The sequence below is a fragment of the Ochlerotatus camptorhynchus genome, unplaced genomic scaffold (genome assembly GCF_037179485.1).
Source record: "Ochlerotatus camptorhynchus isolate MF236.1 unplaced genomic scaffold, CSIRO-AGI_Acam_v1.1 ptg000598l, whole genome shotgun sequence".
Lineage (NCBI taxonomy): Eukaryota > Metazoa > Arthropoda > Insecta > Diptera > Culicidae > Ochlerotatus > Ochlerotatus camptorhynchus.
The window spans coordinates 1,579,943-1,598,925 of NW_027041078.1; the positions used below are offsets into that span (position 1 = coordinate 1,579,943).

The following is an 18,983-nucleotide window of genomic DNA, read 5'->3' on the forward strand; positions in this document are numbered from 1 at the left end:
GGATTATCTCAACATAATTTTTAATTCAGAGAAATGATTCTCGATATTTTTTTTCATACATGACCACAGGCATGGAAAATCATTTACATTCATTTGTCTCTAACTTTTTTCATCAACAGCAATTCGCAAAATGATGTATAGAACTTCCGTAGGTTTTATTATTAGCTACAACTTTTGCCCATAGCTCAAATCTGTATCTCTTATGCATCACGAATTAGAGCGGGCAGAACTTGTTACTGTTTTTCAGAGAATGTAAAATACGTTCACTGAAAAACAGTAGTGGCTTCTGTTCGCTCTGGTTCGCCATACATAAGAGATACGGATTTGAGTTGTTGACAAAAGTTGTAGCTAATATATCTAATAAAAAAGAATCTCCTAAAGCTCCATACATCATTTTGCGAAATTCTGTCGATGAAAAAAGTAAGGGGCAAATGAATGTAAATGAATGCACGAAATGAATGCAAATGATTTTCCATGCCTGCATGACCAAGTTGTCTGACTGACTGTGACCCACCTGATAACAACTCTCGGCCCACCGGTGGGTCGGGACCCATAGATTGAGAAACGCTGGACTAGATGCTTACGTCAGATGACGACTTGAGTGTGAAACAATCGATAGAACTGTTTCCGCACATTGAAGGTACTTGACCAAATCGGCGATCATCGCTTTTGCCCGTGGTGGCGAGGGGAGATACCCCTCACCATCCATCTCCAACAGGAAAGTTTGGTAAAGCAGATGATCAACCCGATTCGTGCCTTCTTCAAAATTGATCTTTGCTCGCTTTCTATTCTCTATAAACATCTCCTCATCGGTCGTATAAAATGACCACTTTAAGTCTGATATTTGACGTGAGGCATCTCCAACTATGTAAATCGTTAGCTTCACGCATGAAGTAATACAAATATGATAAGCTTGTTTTTCCATGGAATCTACATCTCACAAGAAAACACCCTTGAGGCTCTACTCGTTCCTTGGAATTGTCTTCGGAATTCTCTTGAAATTCCCCATAGAATTTACTCGAAATCCACACAAATCCTTTAATACTATCCTGAAAATGGAATTCGTTTGAAAATGTTTTCAAAATTTTAATAAAAATTTTTCTCAAAAATCCTAGTATCTGAAGACCAAATTTGAAAAGTTTACTCTGCAATTTTCCTGAGTCTTTTTATACTCTTTGAATTCTCGTTAAAATTCTGTTTGAATTATTGCTAAAATTTACAAGCTGTTTACCTCATGCTCCCCATAATTTTTGTCTGTAAAGTAACAGTTCACTATGAGGTTCTTTTCACAACCTCTATAAAAATAGTCTAAAAATAAAATAAGAATTAATTTCAGAACTTACTTATCTCTTTCCAGAAAATCTTTGGAATTCAGATCAAAATTCCTTAGGACATCTACTAAATTATCTTGGAATCCTGGTCATATTTTCCTTAGGATGTTAACCAAAATTTTGTAATTTTTCATCTCAACATTTCTCTCAAATTATCGCTTTTATTCCATTTCAATCCTTCTTAAAAATGTCATATGGGTCTTCTCCTCAGAATTCTATAGAATTTCTTTCTAAATTACAGGATCCCTGAACATAAGACTGATGAAAAATTTGAAATTTTTGCTCCACAGTGCTCAAACGGTCTTAAATCAGGTCCAGTCTTCAAAAATTTAAACTCATTCGGTAGGAAACTGACTTGGTACAAACCATTTCAAGTTTGTATGGAAATTACTATGCGAAAATGTTTATTTATAGTCTTCTAACCATTTTCCAGATTGCACTGTTTATTAGTTCTATAGAGCATTTCCAGCGCAAAACGCTAAAAAAATATGTCAATTTTGTCTCGACCACTTCCGATTTGAATGAAACTTTGCTCGCATATTCACAGCTATCAATGGTTGCATTTTTCATTTCAATAGGATTTTTTTCTACACAGTAACTTTTAAAAACAGCGTATTAAAGTTTTTTTTTTAAACTATTGATCTGATCAAGCTGACATCTGAAAAGAAGTTGTAGTTAGTTAAATTATGCACGGAAATAAAAAACTTAAAAAATTAATACTAAGCAAACGTAAAACGTTGATTACCTCAAAACACACCCCTTCTATAATGATAATTTTTTCTTTATTAAGAAAACTGAAGAAATTTTTTCAAACATGGTGAAAGTGTAGGCTGGTAAAATTTTTTAAAAAAATATTGATTTTTTAATTTTTTTGTTAATTTTTAAAGTTTATGAAATTGCATTATCCTGAAGATTTTTTTTTAGTTTGCCGCATAATTTTCAATAAATTGTTATTCACTGTCCAGCAGCGAGATGTGTTTCCCATGATTGCATATGTATGTATGTATGTATGTATGTAAGGTAGCCATCAGGAGTAGAGATTCACATCACCACAATCGAATCGGTAGGATAAAGAAAATGATAGTGTTTATTCCCTCCTAGACTCCGGCTGTCAATCATACCATCGTCCAGTTTCAGTTTGAATGATACCCTGATGCTCCCTCCCAACCCAGTATTTATTTATATAATAAAAATATATGCAATGGAGAAATGAAATATATCAGAACATTAAAATATGACAAAATGAAATACATTTATATGGATAACATAGTTGCTACTGCAATGAAGAAGTATTTTACATATATAATAAGATGCAGCTCTACACCTCCTCAGCTCACAACAGGTGGATGCAACACTGAAATGTATAGGATATATAAAGCAATTAAATATATTTTGCTCGAATGATACTAACAATAATGCTAAAAATTGTGATGAATAACTAACATGACGAGAAATAACCTGCTTAATAATTATAAACATATAATATTATTTAATGTTTCTGCTTCATCAGCTTCATATTAATTTCGATGAGTATGTAACAATGAGTATGTAAAACCGGGATTTTTGCGATTTCAATTGGAAAACCGGGGACAAACCAAGAATTTCAAAATAAAAATTCACTGGCCACCCTGTGCATGTGACTACTGACAGAAGCGGCTTCCATTGGTTAATTATTATGTATCCTCATGCAAAAACTGAGCGCTCATGGAATTAATCTACCCCCGGAAGACAATAGGTGGAGGAATTTTCCAAATCCGTCATTTAGAATATATATATATTTCTTAAATTATGACTTCTCAGTTCATTAAGCATAGTTTCCACAATGTTCCAAGTACAGAATCTCATTACTTCTATCACCTGCCAGCGGTAGAGCGGCATTCATCATCCAACACTTCATCGATCCGATTAATACAAATCAACTCTCTATCCCTTCATGCAGTGCACCAGCCATAATTAATATTAATCAAACTTGACCACTTTTCTGCTATTATTACCCCCTCTCCTCAAACACGATGTAATTCCACCTTTCGCGAAACCAGCCGAGCTGAAGATGGACGTAATTCGAGAGCGCGAAGTCAAAGATTCCCTGGAACGCCAGTTGGCCGACGAAAAGCGACTCCGAGGTAAGAAAAGGGCTTTATGCTTTATTATTATTATATTTCTTTTCAATCTGCTCGACGAAACCATCAACCAGCAGTCCTTTCCCCGCCACCCGCCCGATGCCAGTTGTTGGGCGAATGCGTTCTCGTATTTATATATATTTTAAATTGGATTAGCAAATTATACCTTGAAGAAAGCACCAGAGACGAAGATAACCTGGATTTACTTTTCCGTTTTCTTTGTTATGAGTTGTGTTTTGTCCCTCAGAGAGGAGAACAGTTTGGGGAGATAATTCATAAATGATTGATGAAATTCGTCAACGATTTAGCGTCATAAATCACAATAAAGTTGATTTCGGAGGAACTCCGAAATGAACAGCTCCGTCGTCAGCAGAACTTGATTATATTGTGAATTTACAGTAATCCACAAATAACCTAACGAAAAAAAAAATCTGTTGCTTCTTTTTACCCCAATCTGCCACGGTTATCCTACAGGGCTTTATCAAAAACGATTCAAAAAGGAGCGTCGATTGCGAGTTCAGCTGAAAGAGCGATTAGATGCCGAGCGGAAACGTCGCACTCAGCTGGAAGAGATTATCAAAGCCTCCGGAGCACCAGCCGAAGCGTTGCGGATTATCGCAGGTAAGCGGAGTTGGGGTTGGGGTGGTGACAGCCAAAATCCGTGAAACGTGATTTTACAACTGATTTACGTTTTCCCCCTGTTTGAATTTTCAGAAAACATCAGCAATGACCAGCAGCGTGAGAAGGAGCGGGAACGCGAACGAGAAGCGGAAAGGGAACGGGAAAAGGAGCGCGAAAAGGAACGCGAACGGGAGAAGAACCGCGAGAAGGGGCGTGATGATCGGGAACGGTGCGATTCGGACCGAATGCGGGATCGGGACTCCGACAGGGAGCGGAGTCGGGAACGGCACGAACGGGACCGGGATCGCGAGAGAGGATCTTCGGTGGAACGGTTTTCCAAGGAGGGCAGCCCGGTCGCGTGCAGGGGGGCCAGTCAGGAAGTATCACCCCCTCAGCCACAGGTTCCGGAAGGGAAGCCGTGGAACTATCCGGGACTTGACATCATGGCGACCGGTGCGTTCTGGCAGAACTATTCCGGTAAGTTTATTTTTTATTTTCGATTACTAGTTCGATTATTAGGAAAATAAAACAATAATTGGTAGTTATTTGCAATCGTTAAGGATGAATATCTGCCCCTCAACTTAGAGTTCGTTGCAAGGTTGCAAAGACTCATTTCAGCTAAAACAATGTTTTTCTAAATTATGAAATAATTAGATGCCATGATCAAATTTTGAATTGGTAGGATACAAGAAGAGGTTGCAAAGAATGTGTTTGACATATTAAACCTGTTTATTTCACTTCATGAGAGTCACAATGAGCGATTTTTCACACACTCACTCACTCACTCACTCACTCACTCAGCGATCAGCAAATCGCTGATTGTGACTCATAGAAAGCAAAATTTACAGGTTTTATGTTTCCAACGCATACTTTGTAACCTCTTCTTGTAAGTTACAAGTAAAACCTGCCATCATACCATCTTTTGGTTTTATTATTCCGAAAAACATTATTTTAGCTGAAATGAGTCTTTGCAACCTTGGTTCGTTGACCACTTTCTGCGTTATAATTGTGTGGCAATTTCTATGCCTAGGGAAGTCGAGAAATGTTTTTACCCGAAAAATTCCTAGAACAGCATAGTCTTGCTTTTAACAATGGGCGATCTTAGATCGATTCTTTTGGTTCGATGAATTGATTTTTTTAATCGATCTCAAACACGACAAAAATTGACTGGATGGATTTATTCGATTGTGTTTCGATAAAAAAAAATTGAGTGCATTTGCAATTAAATATTGACCTGTACCTGGAGTCTTCTGCTCACGCTCGGGCAGTTAAAATTGTGACTGAGCAGATCCATAGTACCGAAAAAGTATACGATGATATGCACACATCTGTCCCCCACCAAAACCAACCGGAGGCCTGTGGTATATTCATGGATCACTTCCATTCAATTAACACGCTAGACCGACTGACCCATAATAATTTTTGGAAGATCCTTAATTGTGAGTTAAGATTAATTGATAAATGTTTCTCGTTGTTATCTTGTTAGAACAGCATTGACATATTTCGTGCATGAATTAGGATCAACCTTAAACAAACGAAATGCAAATCTAAGTAAAAAAAATGTTCGCTGAAATATTATACCGTTCCGATTCAAATTTCGGACGATTCAAATTTCGGACACTTTCATTTTTAATTAAATATTACATCCAGTTAGAAACAAAGTAATAATGTTAGATGATCGTGGAGGGCACTAGTCAAAAAAAATTAAAATTTACAAGACATGTGGATCATATTCGACCGAGATAATCAACTTTTAAAAGTGTCCGAAATTCGAGTTTAAGTGTCCGAAATTTGAATCGGCACGGTACAAACAAAAATTGGGTGATTTACATGCGCTCAACTGCCTGAGAATACACCAGTGTAACGTTCTGATTACCAAGCCAAAACTGTATCTCCATTTTCCGAATTCATTTACATTAAAAAACAATGAAGCAACGCAAAACGTTCTTCCATTCAGTCAACGACCCTTCTGCTTCAACACCATAATTTCTCCATAATTTTATTAGTTCCGGTCGGCGGTGTTGCCTCATGCCAATTTCACCGATGATATCAAAAAGACATTTCCACCGCTACCAAAAACTGCCAACAACATTGTATCAACGACCCAGTTGTTTCATTTTTTTTTATGTATCTTCTATCCTACCAGCAATTTTTCTTTCGCTTTTCCACTTCTCCAAACGACCGGTATGCAAATTTCTGTCGCATGCATTTGTAAACTTTTCAGCAAATCGCGTTATCAGCGCTATTGAAAACCGCTGAACCTTGCTATTACTTTCTGGCTTTGCACTCCATATTGTGTTTGTGTGTACACATCTCGGCTTCATGCAGCCACCAACCAACCACCCTCGGAGATATTATTTTTATTATTTGCTGTCACTTCCCGTACAACACCGTGACATTACCGAGCCAAGCAGGCGGCGAAGGGCAAACAAGCCACCTCTTCGTCCCAGTGCCGATCCGAAACAGAGGGAGGAAAACAAATGATGACAATAATGATGTCAATCGTAACATAACGAAGTTAGATCCATTTTCATAATCATTTTGCAATTTTACATCAATCCATTTTATTTCTGCTGTTCTCCTGGGTAACTTATTTTCTTTTCTGTTTTGCGTACATTTGATCCAAGTCAAGCAAAACCCACCGGCCTACTTAGAGTCGAGCAAAAGTTTTTCGCTACATTTGACTCGCGCGCTGTCGATACAAATGAGCATTTTGTGCTCGAATTTAAATATATATTAAAAGTGAAGAAAAGAAAACTTCCTCAGTGCTGTTTGTCGTTATGCCCTGTGGAGAAAAAGATGTAAAACGATGCCTTTTGCCTCACTCATCTCCCTCATCAAATTCGGCAAAATAAGACGGGAGGAAAGTACTCAACGGCAGTCAGGCCAGGCAAATCGACAAAGGAGAAGCACTTTTTCATTCGGCTTGTTCCTATATTTGTATTAAATGTTTTTTCATAAACATAATCCAATTTATTCATTTCTCTGTGCCTTCCACCTATATTTTTTTTTCTTCTCTTTCTCTGAGTTACGGCAGTGCGTCGTTCATGTGACTGCCGAGCTACACACTCTCTGTTGTCTGTTGCGAAACGGTTGCAAGCGAAGGGGGTGGCATCATCGGTTTTTTTTGTCTTCCTTCGTTTTGATCGTTTGGGTGGGAGGAGTAATTTTTGTCGCTCCCCTCGGGGGGTAACTAAAATTTACCTACCCAGAGTAGAGAAAGAGAGCAGGGTTGTCGAAGCTCATGCATTTGTAAGTACTACAGGGCTGCGATTTTTTTTTATTGCTTCCACCCCCACGCATACTTATACTGAAGAAAGTCAAAAATCACATGCGGTCGCGAATGTACTGAGTCTGCATGCCGGGGGCTTTTCCAGCCAGGACCAACAAAGCAAACAGAGATATTATAAAAAGTAACTTCTTTTTTTTTTCTTACACCGGCTGCCGTTTCTTACCTGTTTTTCCACCACTACCGGCTTGCTGTGATGTGCCTAGGGGGTGGTTGGGAGGCGGGATTGGAGAAGGAATGCGGGAAATTATTTTGTGTTGTTGTCATTGTCGGGAAGAAGTACGTATCACTCCTCGGCTGCTTTGGTGGGAAGGTTTCGCTGGAGGTTTGAGTAGGCCATGATATGCCAAGTGAGACATCATAAACACGGAAAGAATGAAGAAAGTTGATTGAATTTCACGCTACGACTCGAGGTGGAGCCATTTAGCGAGTTGGTTTTATGTTGTTTTTCGGATGACAATTTTTAAGGAAATGAGAGATATAAAAGTATGAGAATCAATGTTCATTGAATTCTGAACAACTTGTTTCTCACAAGTTACAACGGTTTGCAGTCTTCGACAAAGATATTTTGCATAGTATTCCAAATTTAAATCCGAGATTTGGTTGAACTTGAGCAATTTTTGAATTTTAGACAACCACATTAATAGTTTCGTGCAAGGGGGAATCAACTGTGCACACTGTGCCGGAACACAGTATGACACACTTCTCGGCACGTTAAGGCACACGCTGATGACGGGATGCCGAAACAGAAACATTTCTTGGCAAGTTCTGTGAAGAAAATGATCATCTATCTTGAAAGCTTCCCTGTTGGAGAATATGTGTATGCTATATTAGCCATCGGAGCATCGCCGTTTTGTGTACTGGACATGTGCAGTGATAACAAATTCACTCATGAATATGTGATCCAAAGATGGCAGTACGTGAAAGCTGAATTACAAAAGGCTGGTATAAAAGTAGGTGCTCATTGTCCGCGTCTGCTAACTGCAATGAAAGCTCAAACCAGTATTGTAAGTAAAGTAAAGTAAAATATATGGGCCACATGATGTAATCAACGTAGCCGATAGTGTGGTCAGCATCCAAGACACTATCCACTTGGTGATCAAACTTCGTCATAGTTTGCTTGATCCCACAACATAAGGTGCCCTTTAGGAAAGTTTTCTGGACATCATAAGCCATAGTACATCTACCAACAGAGATGAAGAAACAGCTGAGTACGCTGTGGACATATCTGAAAGAGTCGGGGGAGAAATAAGTCTACGGGAATGTGGATCTGCATGTGGTAACCACGGATTCAACATCGTGGGTGTCCTGAAAAATCAGGAAATCCACTATGCTCTGGGTGCTTTCATCTGGTCGATTCAAAAGATCGTATTTTCTTTTACGTTGCTTTCATCAGATACGAACCAAGCGTATTTCAACAGGAGATTGGGTGACTATCTATAAAATAATATGTCATATTAGCAATCTCCAGTTTGAAACAGGTATGTTGTTGCAAATGAAGATTAAAGGAGATATTAATATGATAAATCATAATAATTATAATCTACAGTTAGATCACAATCTTGTCCACTCACATATGTTCCTCTACTATGCCCTGAAGATAAAAACCCGAGAGAAATCATGGTTTTGGGTAGCTTTTCCACATTTTTTTTCAACTGGAGAGCTTATCTTATCGAATGAAATTCATTGGCAAGCAAACATTTGTGCTTACATTTCACATATAGAGTCGCCGAAAAAAGTTTTATTTTTGTCAAGCAACACCCTAGTCTACTTGCAAACGTTATTTGTAGAACATAATTGTTTCTATTCACAAATATATTTCAGTAACAATAGGATCATCATCATCAGAATTATCAACATGATCGGTAATAGCCGAAACATCTTTGAAAAGCAAAGAGCAAATTAAGGAGAAACCAACTACTGACAAGGGGGACATGTCACGTTTCTCCTATGTCTAATGCATTGCATGTCACAGTCCTGCCTACCTTGATAGCTTGTCTTCCATATCTTGAATTGGGTCCGCCTTGACTAGCCTGGTTGAGCTCATTTCTTTAGGCCGTACTGATAGCGCAAAAATCTATGTATAAGCCTAATTATATGTTTTCTAATTCTGCCTTCTCCGAGATAAACTCAAAGATCAAAATCGATGTTTGTGATGATGTGGTGGTGCTTGATCTCGCCAACTGTAATCGTGTTTGTCAGTTCCTTCATGCCACACTCGTTTGGCATCAATGAACCAGGCGAAATTAATGAACTCACCACACGCGGTTTTACTTTATGCTCGTTTTACTTTCAACAGGACACTCTTATACCATTGAAATTAATGTTCAAATTTATGTTTTCCGTTTTTCCATAAACCTTCCATGAGAGCTTGAAGTTGTAAACAAACAATCTCAAAAGTCATAACTGCAGGGTTGCCAAACTCATGGTGTACTGAGACTGACACCTTAATGGTGGCAGTTCAGCTCGTTCGGCACAATGCTTGGCACAGATAAATTACTCGGAACTGTTTGAGATGTGCAGAGTTGAAAACCCTTGGTTTCGTGTTATTTTCCATTCATTTTCCCATACATAATTTGAAATTCTCCTGGAAATCCAGATCAAAACCAAATTCGCTCACATTTTTCACAGTTGTGGGGGGGGGGCATTAATACGCATCGAAAGAGCAGTGGAGGCATAGGGTGGTGATCCACCATATAAACTTGACCCACCCTTATATACGTACTTAGAGAATACATACAAATTATGTCAAGGCTTATCGAAAAACTATGGATTTCAATCAGAAAAAAAGCTTATTTTTTTAAATATGTGCACTGAAAATGTATTTTCGTTATTTTTCTGAAAACCGTTTCGTAAAAATGAATATCGCACATAAAACAGATCTTTCATAAATGGGACGAAACATTCGTTTTTCCTGTCATCTGGCGCAATTATAATATATTTTCAGTGAAAACTAGATGTATGAGTGCTCATTGCAAGACAGCGTATATCACGTGATATATGCTGTAATGTGAACGGGGTATAATATACAAATTCAATTTCGTACAATTAAACCAACAACTGCTCTTCTTGTCTCCTAAAGTGCTGATTGTGTGTTGGAGATGGGATACTTTTTATCTTGAAATATTGTCGGTTTGACCAATAAATGCAAGCTACCACAATAAATCAAACTACTGGTCGCGGTGGTTTTATGTCAGAGAAAAAAAAATACATGCAAGCAGCAGAAAAAGCAAACGAAATCGAATTACCGTTCCATGAATGCTACTTATTTGCCTTTAGCTTTACCATTTCTCGTCGCACAGATAAAGCGAATGATAAAGCAAAGATCGAACAATCGCAAGGTTCAGATTCGAGTCCGGTCTGAAGCTTATTTTTACTTTTTTGTCATGTTCATTCCTTCCAATGATGAAGTTATTTTACCCATCCTCACTAATATCCCGTTCACATTACAGCGCATATCACGTGATATACGCTGTCTTGCAATGAGCACTCATACATCTAGTTTTCACTGGAAATCCTATGTATGAGTGCTCATTGCAAGACAGCCTATATTACGTGATATAGGCTGTAATGTGAACGGGGTATAACACACTCCACATTTTTCGGTCTCTACAACCAACACTTGTGGCCCGTTGGTTGAGTGTAGCAGTAGCGAGTGTGACAGTTCTAACGAAACTAGCTTCATACAATGTAAAGGGTGATACGGTCAAAATTTGGTCAATATCAACTTGACGTATTTCTTTCAATTTTGCATTTAAAAAACCTGAACACCCCTCATTTTGAAGGTGTGTGTGTGTAGAATGTTGCTCCTATTTTGATTTTGGAATTCACTCTTCAGTTGTCAAAATGCCGTCCAAGCAAGAAGAGCAGCGTATCAAAATTTTGCTCGCGCATCGCGAAAATCCGAGCTACTCGCACGCAAAGTTGGCAAAATCGCTAAAAGTTGCCAAATCAACCGTTACAAATGTAATTAAAGTGTTTCACAGCAAAAAAATTATTTTGATATCACATCAAAGTGGATGCACTACAATCATGTCGAAAATTTCATGTAATTTTTATGACCACATAAATAAACAAATGCAGTAAAAGCAGCGTAATGTCAGTTCATGCATTGTATTAATGATAATTTTGTCCTTTTTAGCAAGTAATATTACACCATATTTTCGACATGATTGTAGTGCATCCACTTTGACGTGATATCAAAATTATTTTTTTGCTGTGTTGGGGAACGTTTGTCGACAGCCAGGAAGTCTGGATCGGGGGGAAATCGAAAACCGGAAGCCGCTGAGACGACAAAGAGAGTTGCCGGTAGTTTCAAGCGAAACCCTAACCTCTCTCTCCGAGATGCCGCAAATAAGCTGGGTGTATCGTCTACAACCGTGCATCGAGCCAAAAAACGAGCCGGACTATCGACTTACAAGAAGGTAGTGACTCCAAATCGCGATGATAAACAATATACGACGGCCAAAGCGCGATCCCGGAGGCTGTACACGACGATGCTGACGAAGTTTGACTGCATGGTAATGGACGACGAAACCTACGTCAAAGCCGACTACAAGCAGCTTCCGGGACAGGAGTTTTATACGGCAAAAGGAAGGGGAAAGGTAGCAGATGTTTTCAAGCCCATGAAACTGTCAAAGTTCGCAAAGAAATATCTGGTTTGGCAAGCCATCTGTACCTGTGGCTTGAAAAGCAGCATTTTTATAGCTTCCGGGACTGTCAACCAAGAAATTTACGTGAAAGAGTGTTTGAATAAACGTCTGCTGCCTTTCCTGAAGAAACACGGTTGTTCCGTACTGTTTTGGCCGGATTTGGCATCTTGCCATTACGGTAAAAAGGCCATGGAGTGGTACGCCGCCAACAACGTGCAGGTGGTTCCCAAGGACAAGAACCCTCCCAACACGCCAGAGCTCCGCCCAATTGAGAAATACTGGGCTATTGTCAAGCGGAACCTAAAGAAGACCAAAAAAACTGCTAAGGGCGAGCAGCAGTTCAAGGCAAACTGGCTTTCTGCGGCGAAGAAGGTGGACAAGGTGGCTGTACAAAATCTGATGGCAGGGGTCAAACGTAAGGCCCGGCAATTCGGATTTGGAAAAGCGGAAGCCTAACTGAATATTTTTCCTGAATTTTATACTAATTGAACTTGAAAAAGAAATTTAATTTGATTTTTTAAATAAACGATTTCACCGATTTACAAGCGTTTTCCCTTGACCAAATTTTGACCGTATCACCCTTTACAAATCAATTTCGTTGCAGAAAACAACGAATAAATTTGTAGAAGAAATAGTTGTATAAACGAAATTTTATTTTCAGTGTGGTAAAGAAAACTACATTTAGCAATATTTAAATATTTTTATCCATTCCATGTTCATTTTATTTATAGATTATTAAATTTTATAGTATGATAGAAATTCCAGTTGATGGGCTTGAAAAACTTTATGTTGAAATGAGAACATTTTGCAATGTTAAGAATTATCGAAAACTAAAAATATATTCAAATAAATCTTCAAAGGAGCAACCGAAGTCATTTGCCGAATATACGTGAAGAAAAATATAGCCATGGTGCTTATAAAAGAGCATTGGGTCCATAAACACCAAGTACTTGGAATAGGTACACAAGCAGGAAAGCTAGTTTATGATGAAAGTAATCCAAAACTTCGGACAGCCATTTCTAATTTAATCTAATCTAATCTAATCTAATCTAACACCACCACAGCCAGTTCTTGAAAGTATCCTGGAAAGTTATATATATACCTACATCATTTTTCTGCCTATTTGATATATGTTTCACATGGAAGATGCGTAGATGCGTAGATGCGTAGATGCGTGGAAGACACATATCAAAACGCCCAGGCCTACTGTGCAGCATTTAAGGGGAAAGATGATTCAGAAAACATCGGGTCTGGATATTTTTGATTTTAAATATACAATATTGAAATGCATAACGGCGCGGTGGTCACTACCCGTGTCTTGTCACTATTATCAAGTCATAAAAAGTAACAAGGACTAAAATTTGATCCTTTGATTACTGGAAAATCCTGATTCCCTAGTTTGAAGTTGTCACGACTAGGGTTCGGTGGTAGATCTTATACGCAGAACGCACCACAAAAAGGTGATCTCCCAACGTCACTGGTTTGAAAAGATAATAAATTACAAAATGGAACGAACTCACCAAGTTGTTTAGCCAATTGAACCTGAAGGCTGTCTGACATGTGTTGATGCAGAAGTACAAATTGTAGACGAAGCTTGACGTAGATCAACATGAACTAGTCCGGTTTATGGTAGTTGCGCGGAATGTCTTCCCTCGATTTGAGACAAAAAATTATCGGATGTATGTAGTCGATTTTTGATGTGCATTGGCAAGCCTTTTCGTGGCCAATAGTCAGATTCAACGCTGCGACTCAACGAATGATGAGACGAATAATGGGACGCCTCGTGGAGGTTCTACTTGGCTTCGGAACAGCTTCTCAGCGGCAAATAATAGGGACCTATAATGAGGGACTAGAAATTGTCTCCTGGGCCTGGTTATGGCCAGATCAGCAACCGATTATAGATAAAAAAAAAAAAAACGTCAGGTTCGAACACACGCACAGCCTACTACCAAAACCTCGGACAGCCATTTTAATAAAAATTAGGATCAAATTTGTACCTATAACACACTATATTACCAAATATTCAGTTGCAATTCGAATGGAAATTTCCATAAACATAGCTTCTGCTTACTTCCCTGGAGATGTGAATACAGTTTCTCTACCCGTTGGCTGGTTCGTCTCTGAAGAAGGGTAAAGGTGAACAGTTTTACAGAAGTAATGAAAGGCAGACCAGAAGCCTAGCGTTTCGTGATGTGAAAAACAGCGGTCCATCAACGGCCGGAAAGAGTTGGAACCGGAGGAGAACATCGTTTGAGACCGTCTATAGAGGATGATGAATAGATTTCTGTAGTTTGTTCTGTGTGAGTTGCAGCATTATTTGAATTAAAAATACTAATGGGGTCTGATTAACTGTCTCTTTCTCTTGAGCTCACTCTAGAACCTACATTTCATATTTAGATCTATTAGTGAACTGCTGGTTTGAGTTCTTCTGGAGGATGTTCCTGAATATACAGTAAAACAGTACGTAATATTGTGAACAACTTCAATGACAGTTGTCCAGCAGTGCTCCCATTTTATTTACAACAATCTAATGCCTACGAGATTGTGCCGAATGTGTGCCTATGGATGTGCCCAACTTGCGCCGAATCTAATTCCAGCACAATGTGCTGAGTGACTTACCCCTTGACTTGGTGGTACATTTTACATGCCGTAACGTACCACGAAAAGCTGATCTCTACCCACGTAACGGGGTCTGGAATTGAACCCACTGCCTCCAGCTTGGTAATACCGTGCCTTAACTGACTATGCTATCTAAGGTCCCAAATCTCTGGATCTGTTTAATGAATACAACTTCAAGCTGTTTCAAACTCCCACACGTGTCTGCAGTCAAATCAGTTTCTTCGTTGACTTAATCGTTTCTCCACCTTCCAATAAACATATTCTACAATCTTCGCTCAGAGCTCAATTTCATTATCCCCCAAATCAACCCACCTGACTGACGATTGTCTTTCATCTCAAATCAGTCCCTGAGCTGCACTCTTGTTGTTGTTGTAATATTCTGTTTGACACAATCACTTCTTGTTTTGCTTATGTTTCTGATTCGTTCCTGCAAAACGAAAATGCCATTTGCGTGTAGAATGTCTTTGCAGGACGGGTAGAAGAAAAAAAATGAATATTTAAATCAGATTACCATCCGGAGAGTGTTTAGCTCATCTCGCTTGCTTTGATGCCAGAAAGTGAAAGAAAAGAAAATTTGATTTTTATAACTGCCAGGAGCTGATTTTTCTTCGTCTGCCAGGTGTCATTCGCATTCACGTTCGCTCGACCAAATCTCTACGTGGCCCTCGAGCGATGTGAGTTGGATAAAAGTTTGCTAGGAATCCTTTCTCTTGTCTCCTGAATGTGATCTTCCGAGATTTACCCTAATGTTTGTGGCAGTGTGATTTAATTTTGTTTCCATCCTCTTTTCGTCAATTTGCAGAATCCTTGGCTCAAGAGTTGGAACTCGAGCGCAAAGTGCGACAACAGGCGGCCGAAGGCGAAGTCAAAGGGCCACTCCAAGATCGTTCCAATTACTACAAAAACTCCGTACTGTACAGCAGTGCCACTTAGTTCCAGCAATTATGGCTAATCTTTTCATCGCTCTCAACAAGCGCAGCACTTGTTCTTCTACTGCAGCTCCTCTCGCAGCAGGCCACGTTGTGGTCGTACAGTGTCGCGTTGGTCACTGTTGCCATTTAGCTTCCACTGCTCGCTGGCGTCATGGCCAACCTCGACGCTGGGCAAAATGTACGTGCAATTATACTACTAGAGGAAAGGATGTGAGTAAACTCGAGAGAACGAGAAAAAAATACAATTCGATATCAGTGGAAGAAAAATGAGTGAGTGCACACGCGGCATCACGTGCAGCGGCATCATTTCCGAGGTTCTACTTTTAATTTACTCCACTGATTGGAGCTATTGCTGGAAATATACGAATCACACAGCTTATGCTTGTGTGTGTATCTGGATGGATGGATAGAGAACGTTTGAACTGAAACCAAGATTGTATAATGATAGATGAACATGTATTTATTAAACTCTTAATGAATGACTAATTTAAAACAAGAAGAAGAAACATGACAGAACTAGAATAGATAAGTTTTACTGTCCCACATTTATAGAATCGAAATCAACAGTTGTGAAATCATTGCAAAATAGAATAGAACAGGATCTCAAAGCAAACAATATGAAATTGCACACTGAAAAAAAAAGAGCCGATACGATTTCTTTTCTACAATTTGACATTTTGTACATTTTGGTAATCATTCGAAAAGTGCAAAAACTGTAATCTGCATAAAACTGAAGCGAGAATTTTGTTTTACAACAACTGACTTAGCACAAATATGTTTCGTTTCGTTAGGCCTCCTTTGACGAATAATCATTTTGAGGCTGCGCGAAGCAGGCATTGACAAGAAATCCGTTCATTTCGTCTGTCATATTTCTTAGCGAGAAAAGTCAAACTTTCTTTTTTTTAACAAAGCCGTACTGTAAAATTGATATATACAAAGAAATTCGTAATACAACATTAACTCGTACTTAAGGAAATGTGAATAGTTTCGTGTTTTCTGAAAAAAAAAAAGAATCTTAAACATACAGAGGTAAGTCATAGACAGAAATTCTTGCAACTCACGAATACACTGATATAAGAAAATGACACACTTACAAGCAGACACACGTCGTGAAAGTACTTAGTATTTTTCCGGGTTAATTTCTTCCAGATAATCTATGTTTATAAATCAAGCATTAGAAAATACAACCAAGTGATAGTGATCGTTAGCGTAAAACAATTATACATAGAACCATCTCGGGAAGCAAATCTTAATTTACGACGCTGAACACTGCTGTTTTAGTTTGTGTTTTACTATATTTTAGGTAGAATTATTTTTAATGATAATTTTTTGTACAAAGTTCAATCGCAACAGGCACAAACTCACCCATACAAACAAAAGCCACCCTTATGCAAAGTGCAGATGGGGTGGTCCCACTTTTTTATAGATATATTTCTCTTCCCGCATTTATATGTAAAACCAAAATAGTAACAAGCGCAAACGGATTGTGTCGACTTTGACTTTTATTTATTATTTGTATTTTAGAATCCATTTAGCAAAACAAGAAGAAAACAATCGCTATTTATCAAGCATATATTGTATCTATAAATAAACGTAAACGTAACTGGAAAATTCAATTCACTGTAGGGCAGGCGTGGTTGGTGGTAAGAAAAAAAAACGGAAAAAGCAAAAAAAAAAGATTAAATAAACACGACCCGGTGACACGTTAAATTATTCGCAACGAATAATTTCTGTTTTTCTATGTATGTAAGGGCTTATTGTTAATGGTGAAGAAGAAAAACATAAAAAAAACACTGGTAATCAAACATGTCGAGTGCAAATTATTTGAGAAAACAAAAATGACGAACAACAGACACAAATCAATATCCAACAGAAAAAAAAATCAACACAATCCCCAACCCCAGCAAAACATAGATTCCACTTTTGTAACAGAAAAATGATATCGATATGTAGAAACATACACAACAACAAAAGCAACATCGGAAAGAAATAAAATGAATCATGCTGTAAAATGGAATGCTCTGTGCTCTTTAGAACGGTCAAATAAAATACCAAAATATGCGTGAAACTTTGAGTCAGCTGTGAGATATATCACCTTCCAAAATTATTCTTAACTTCCGATAGTAAACACCAGCGATGCCAGATTTACAGACATGTCTGTGAATTTACAGACTTTTTAATTTTTCACAGACTTTTGTAATCAAATTTTCAAAATGTATTTGGTTACACTGGTTTCATCTTTAATTTAATTACATCGTGTTTCATACGATTTGACAGTTTGTTTGGATACGTCAACTGACGTTACTCACTTGACTGTCACTGTCACCGAAAAAGAGAATTAAACCGAAGGGAACGAAAGTCCCAAAATTTATTCAAATTTTGCCAAAAAATACTCTAAAGTTTAATTTATTGATTTATAGTCGGAGAAATCCATTTTATCGAATTCATCCGATATAATCGTGCTTAAATCTCTAAAAACAAATAATATCGATTTTTATCGGTACCATCTCTCATATCTATAAGTATCATGACAGCCGTTTGTTTGTGAAAGGAACATTGTGAAATTTCAACCAACAATTCAAAAAGGCGGATCAGTTTTTGTAATCAAATCTTGTAATGCTCTTTTCTCGCAAATCAAAGCTCGCCTTGCCAAATCAACAACACCGTCGGCTAGGGAAAACTCTCTCCTATCCGATGGTGGCATTGGTTTGCGTAGGCGTGCTTCAGTTTGCATGATAAAGTCATTACAAGTTTACTGATTCTCCCCTTAGTATTGTTGGTTGATAAATCTGTTCAAAAATCATTTATGGTGATCTCTTGAAAAGTCCACAAATCGCCTGATGAGGGCTGAGATACCCTAGCACCTCAAGTGTTCTAGAGCACAAATTTCGGACACAGTTGTGACATCACTCATGAAATTGGAACTCCCTGTTTGCTGGATCAAATGTGAAGTTCCAGTTTCATTGTTGTATATTTTGTGGTAGCTGTGCTCTTGAAATTTTGAGGTGATCGTATAACGCATTGCATGCCCCGTAACGTGGGTAGATCACCTGTTCGTGGTACGTTACGGGATGTAAGATCTACCACCGATTCCTAGTCCTGACTAGAGTCGGTGTATAATGAGTTACGCCAAGAGAAAAACAGTTGAACTCGCATTACGGTTTTCGAAAGATTCCCTTCACTTGGCTCTGTTGCCAGAGGACTTCTACATCAACTTCAAATGACTTCTAGCGAGAAAAAAAAATAGCGGGTGTAGTAAATCATTATGAAAGTGATTTAATCAAATTATCTTAACCAAAATAGTAGAAATTCTCATAAGTGATCATTACCAAACGTATCCCATGACAATTTATTGCTCACTGCGTGTTTAAGATCATTTCTTCGATTATATTTTAATTTTTTTTTGCAATACCTTTCGT

At 38.3% G+C, this 18,983-nt stretch overlaps 1 protein-coding gene across 12 annotated transcripts in view; it reads left to right on the forward strand.

Moving 5' to 3' along the window:
• dac (dachshund) overlaps window positions 1–17,624 on the forward strand; it is a 109,898-nt gene extending 92,274 nt beyond the window's left edge. For all 12 annotated transcript variants that reach the window (XM_065237226.1, XM_065237230.1, XM_065237220.1 and 9 more), the window contains 4 exons: window positions 3,371–3,454; window positions 3,926–4,072; window positions 4,166–4,549; window positions 15,435–17,624. In XM_065237226.1, coding sequence (XP_065093298.1) covers window positions 3,371–3,454; window positions 3,926–4,072; window positions 4,166–4,549; window positions 15,435–15,565 — 746 coding nt within the window. In that variant the 3' untranslated portion in view covers window positions 15,566–17,624. The remainder of the gene's footprint in view (window positions 1–3,370; window positions 3,455–3,925; window positions 4,073–4,165; window positions 4,550–15,434) is intronic.
• The last annotated feature ends 1,359 nt before the right edge of the window (window positions 17,625–18,983 follow it).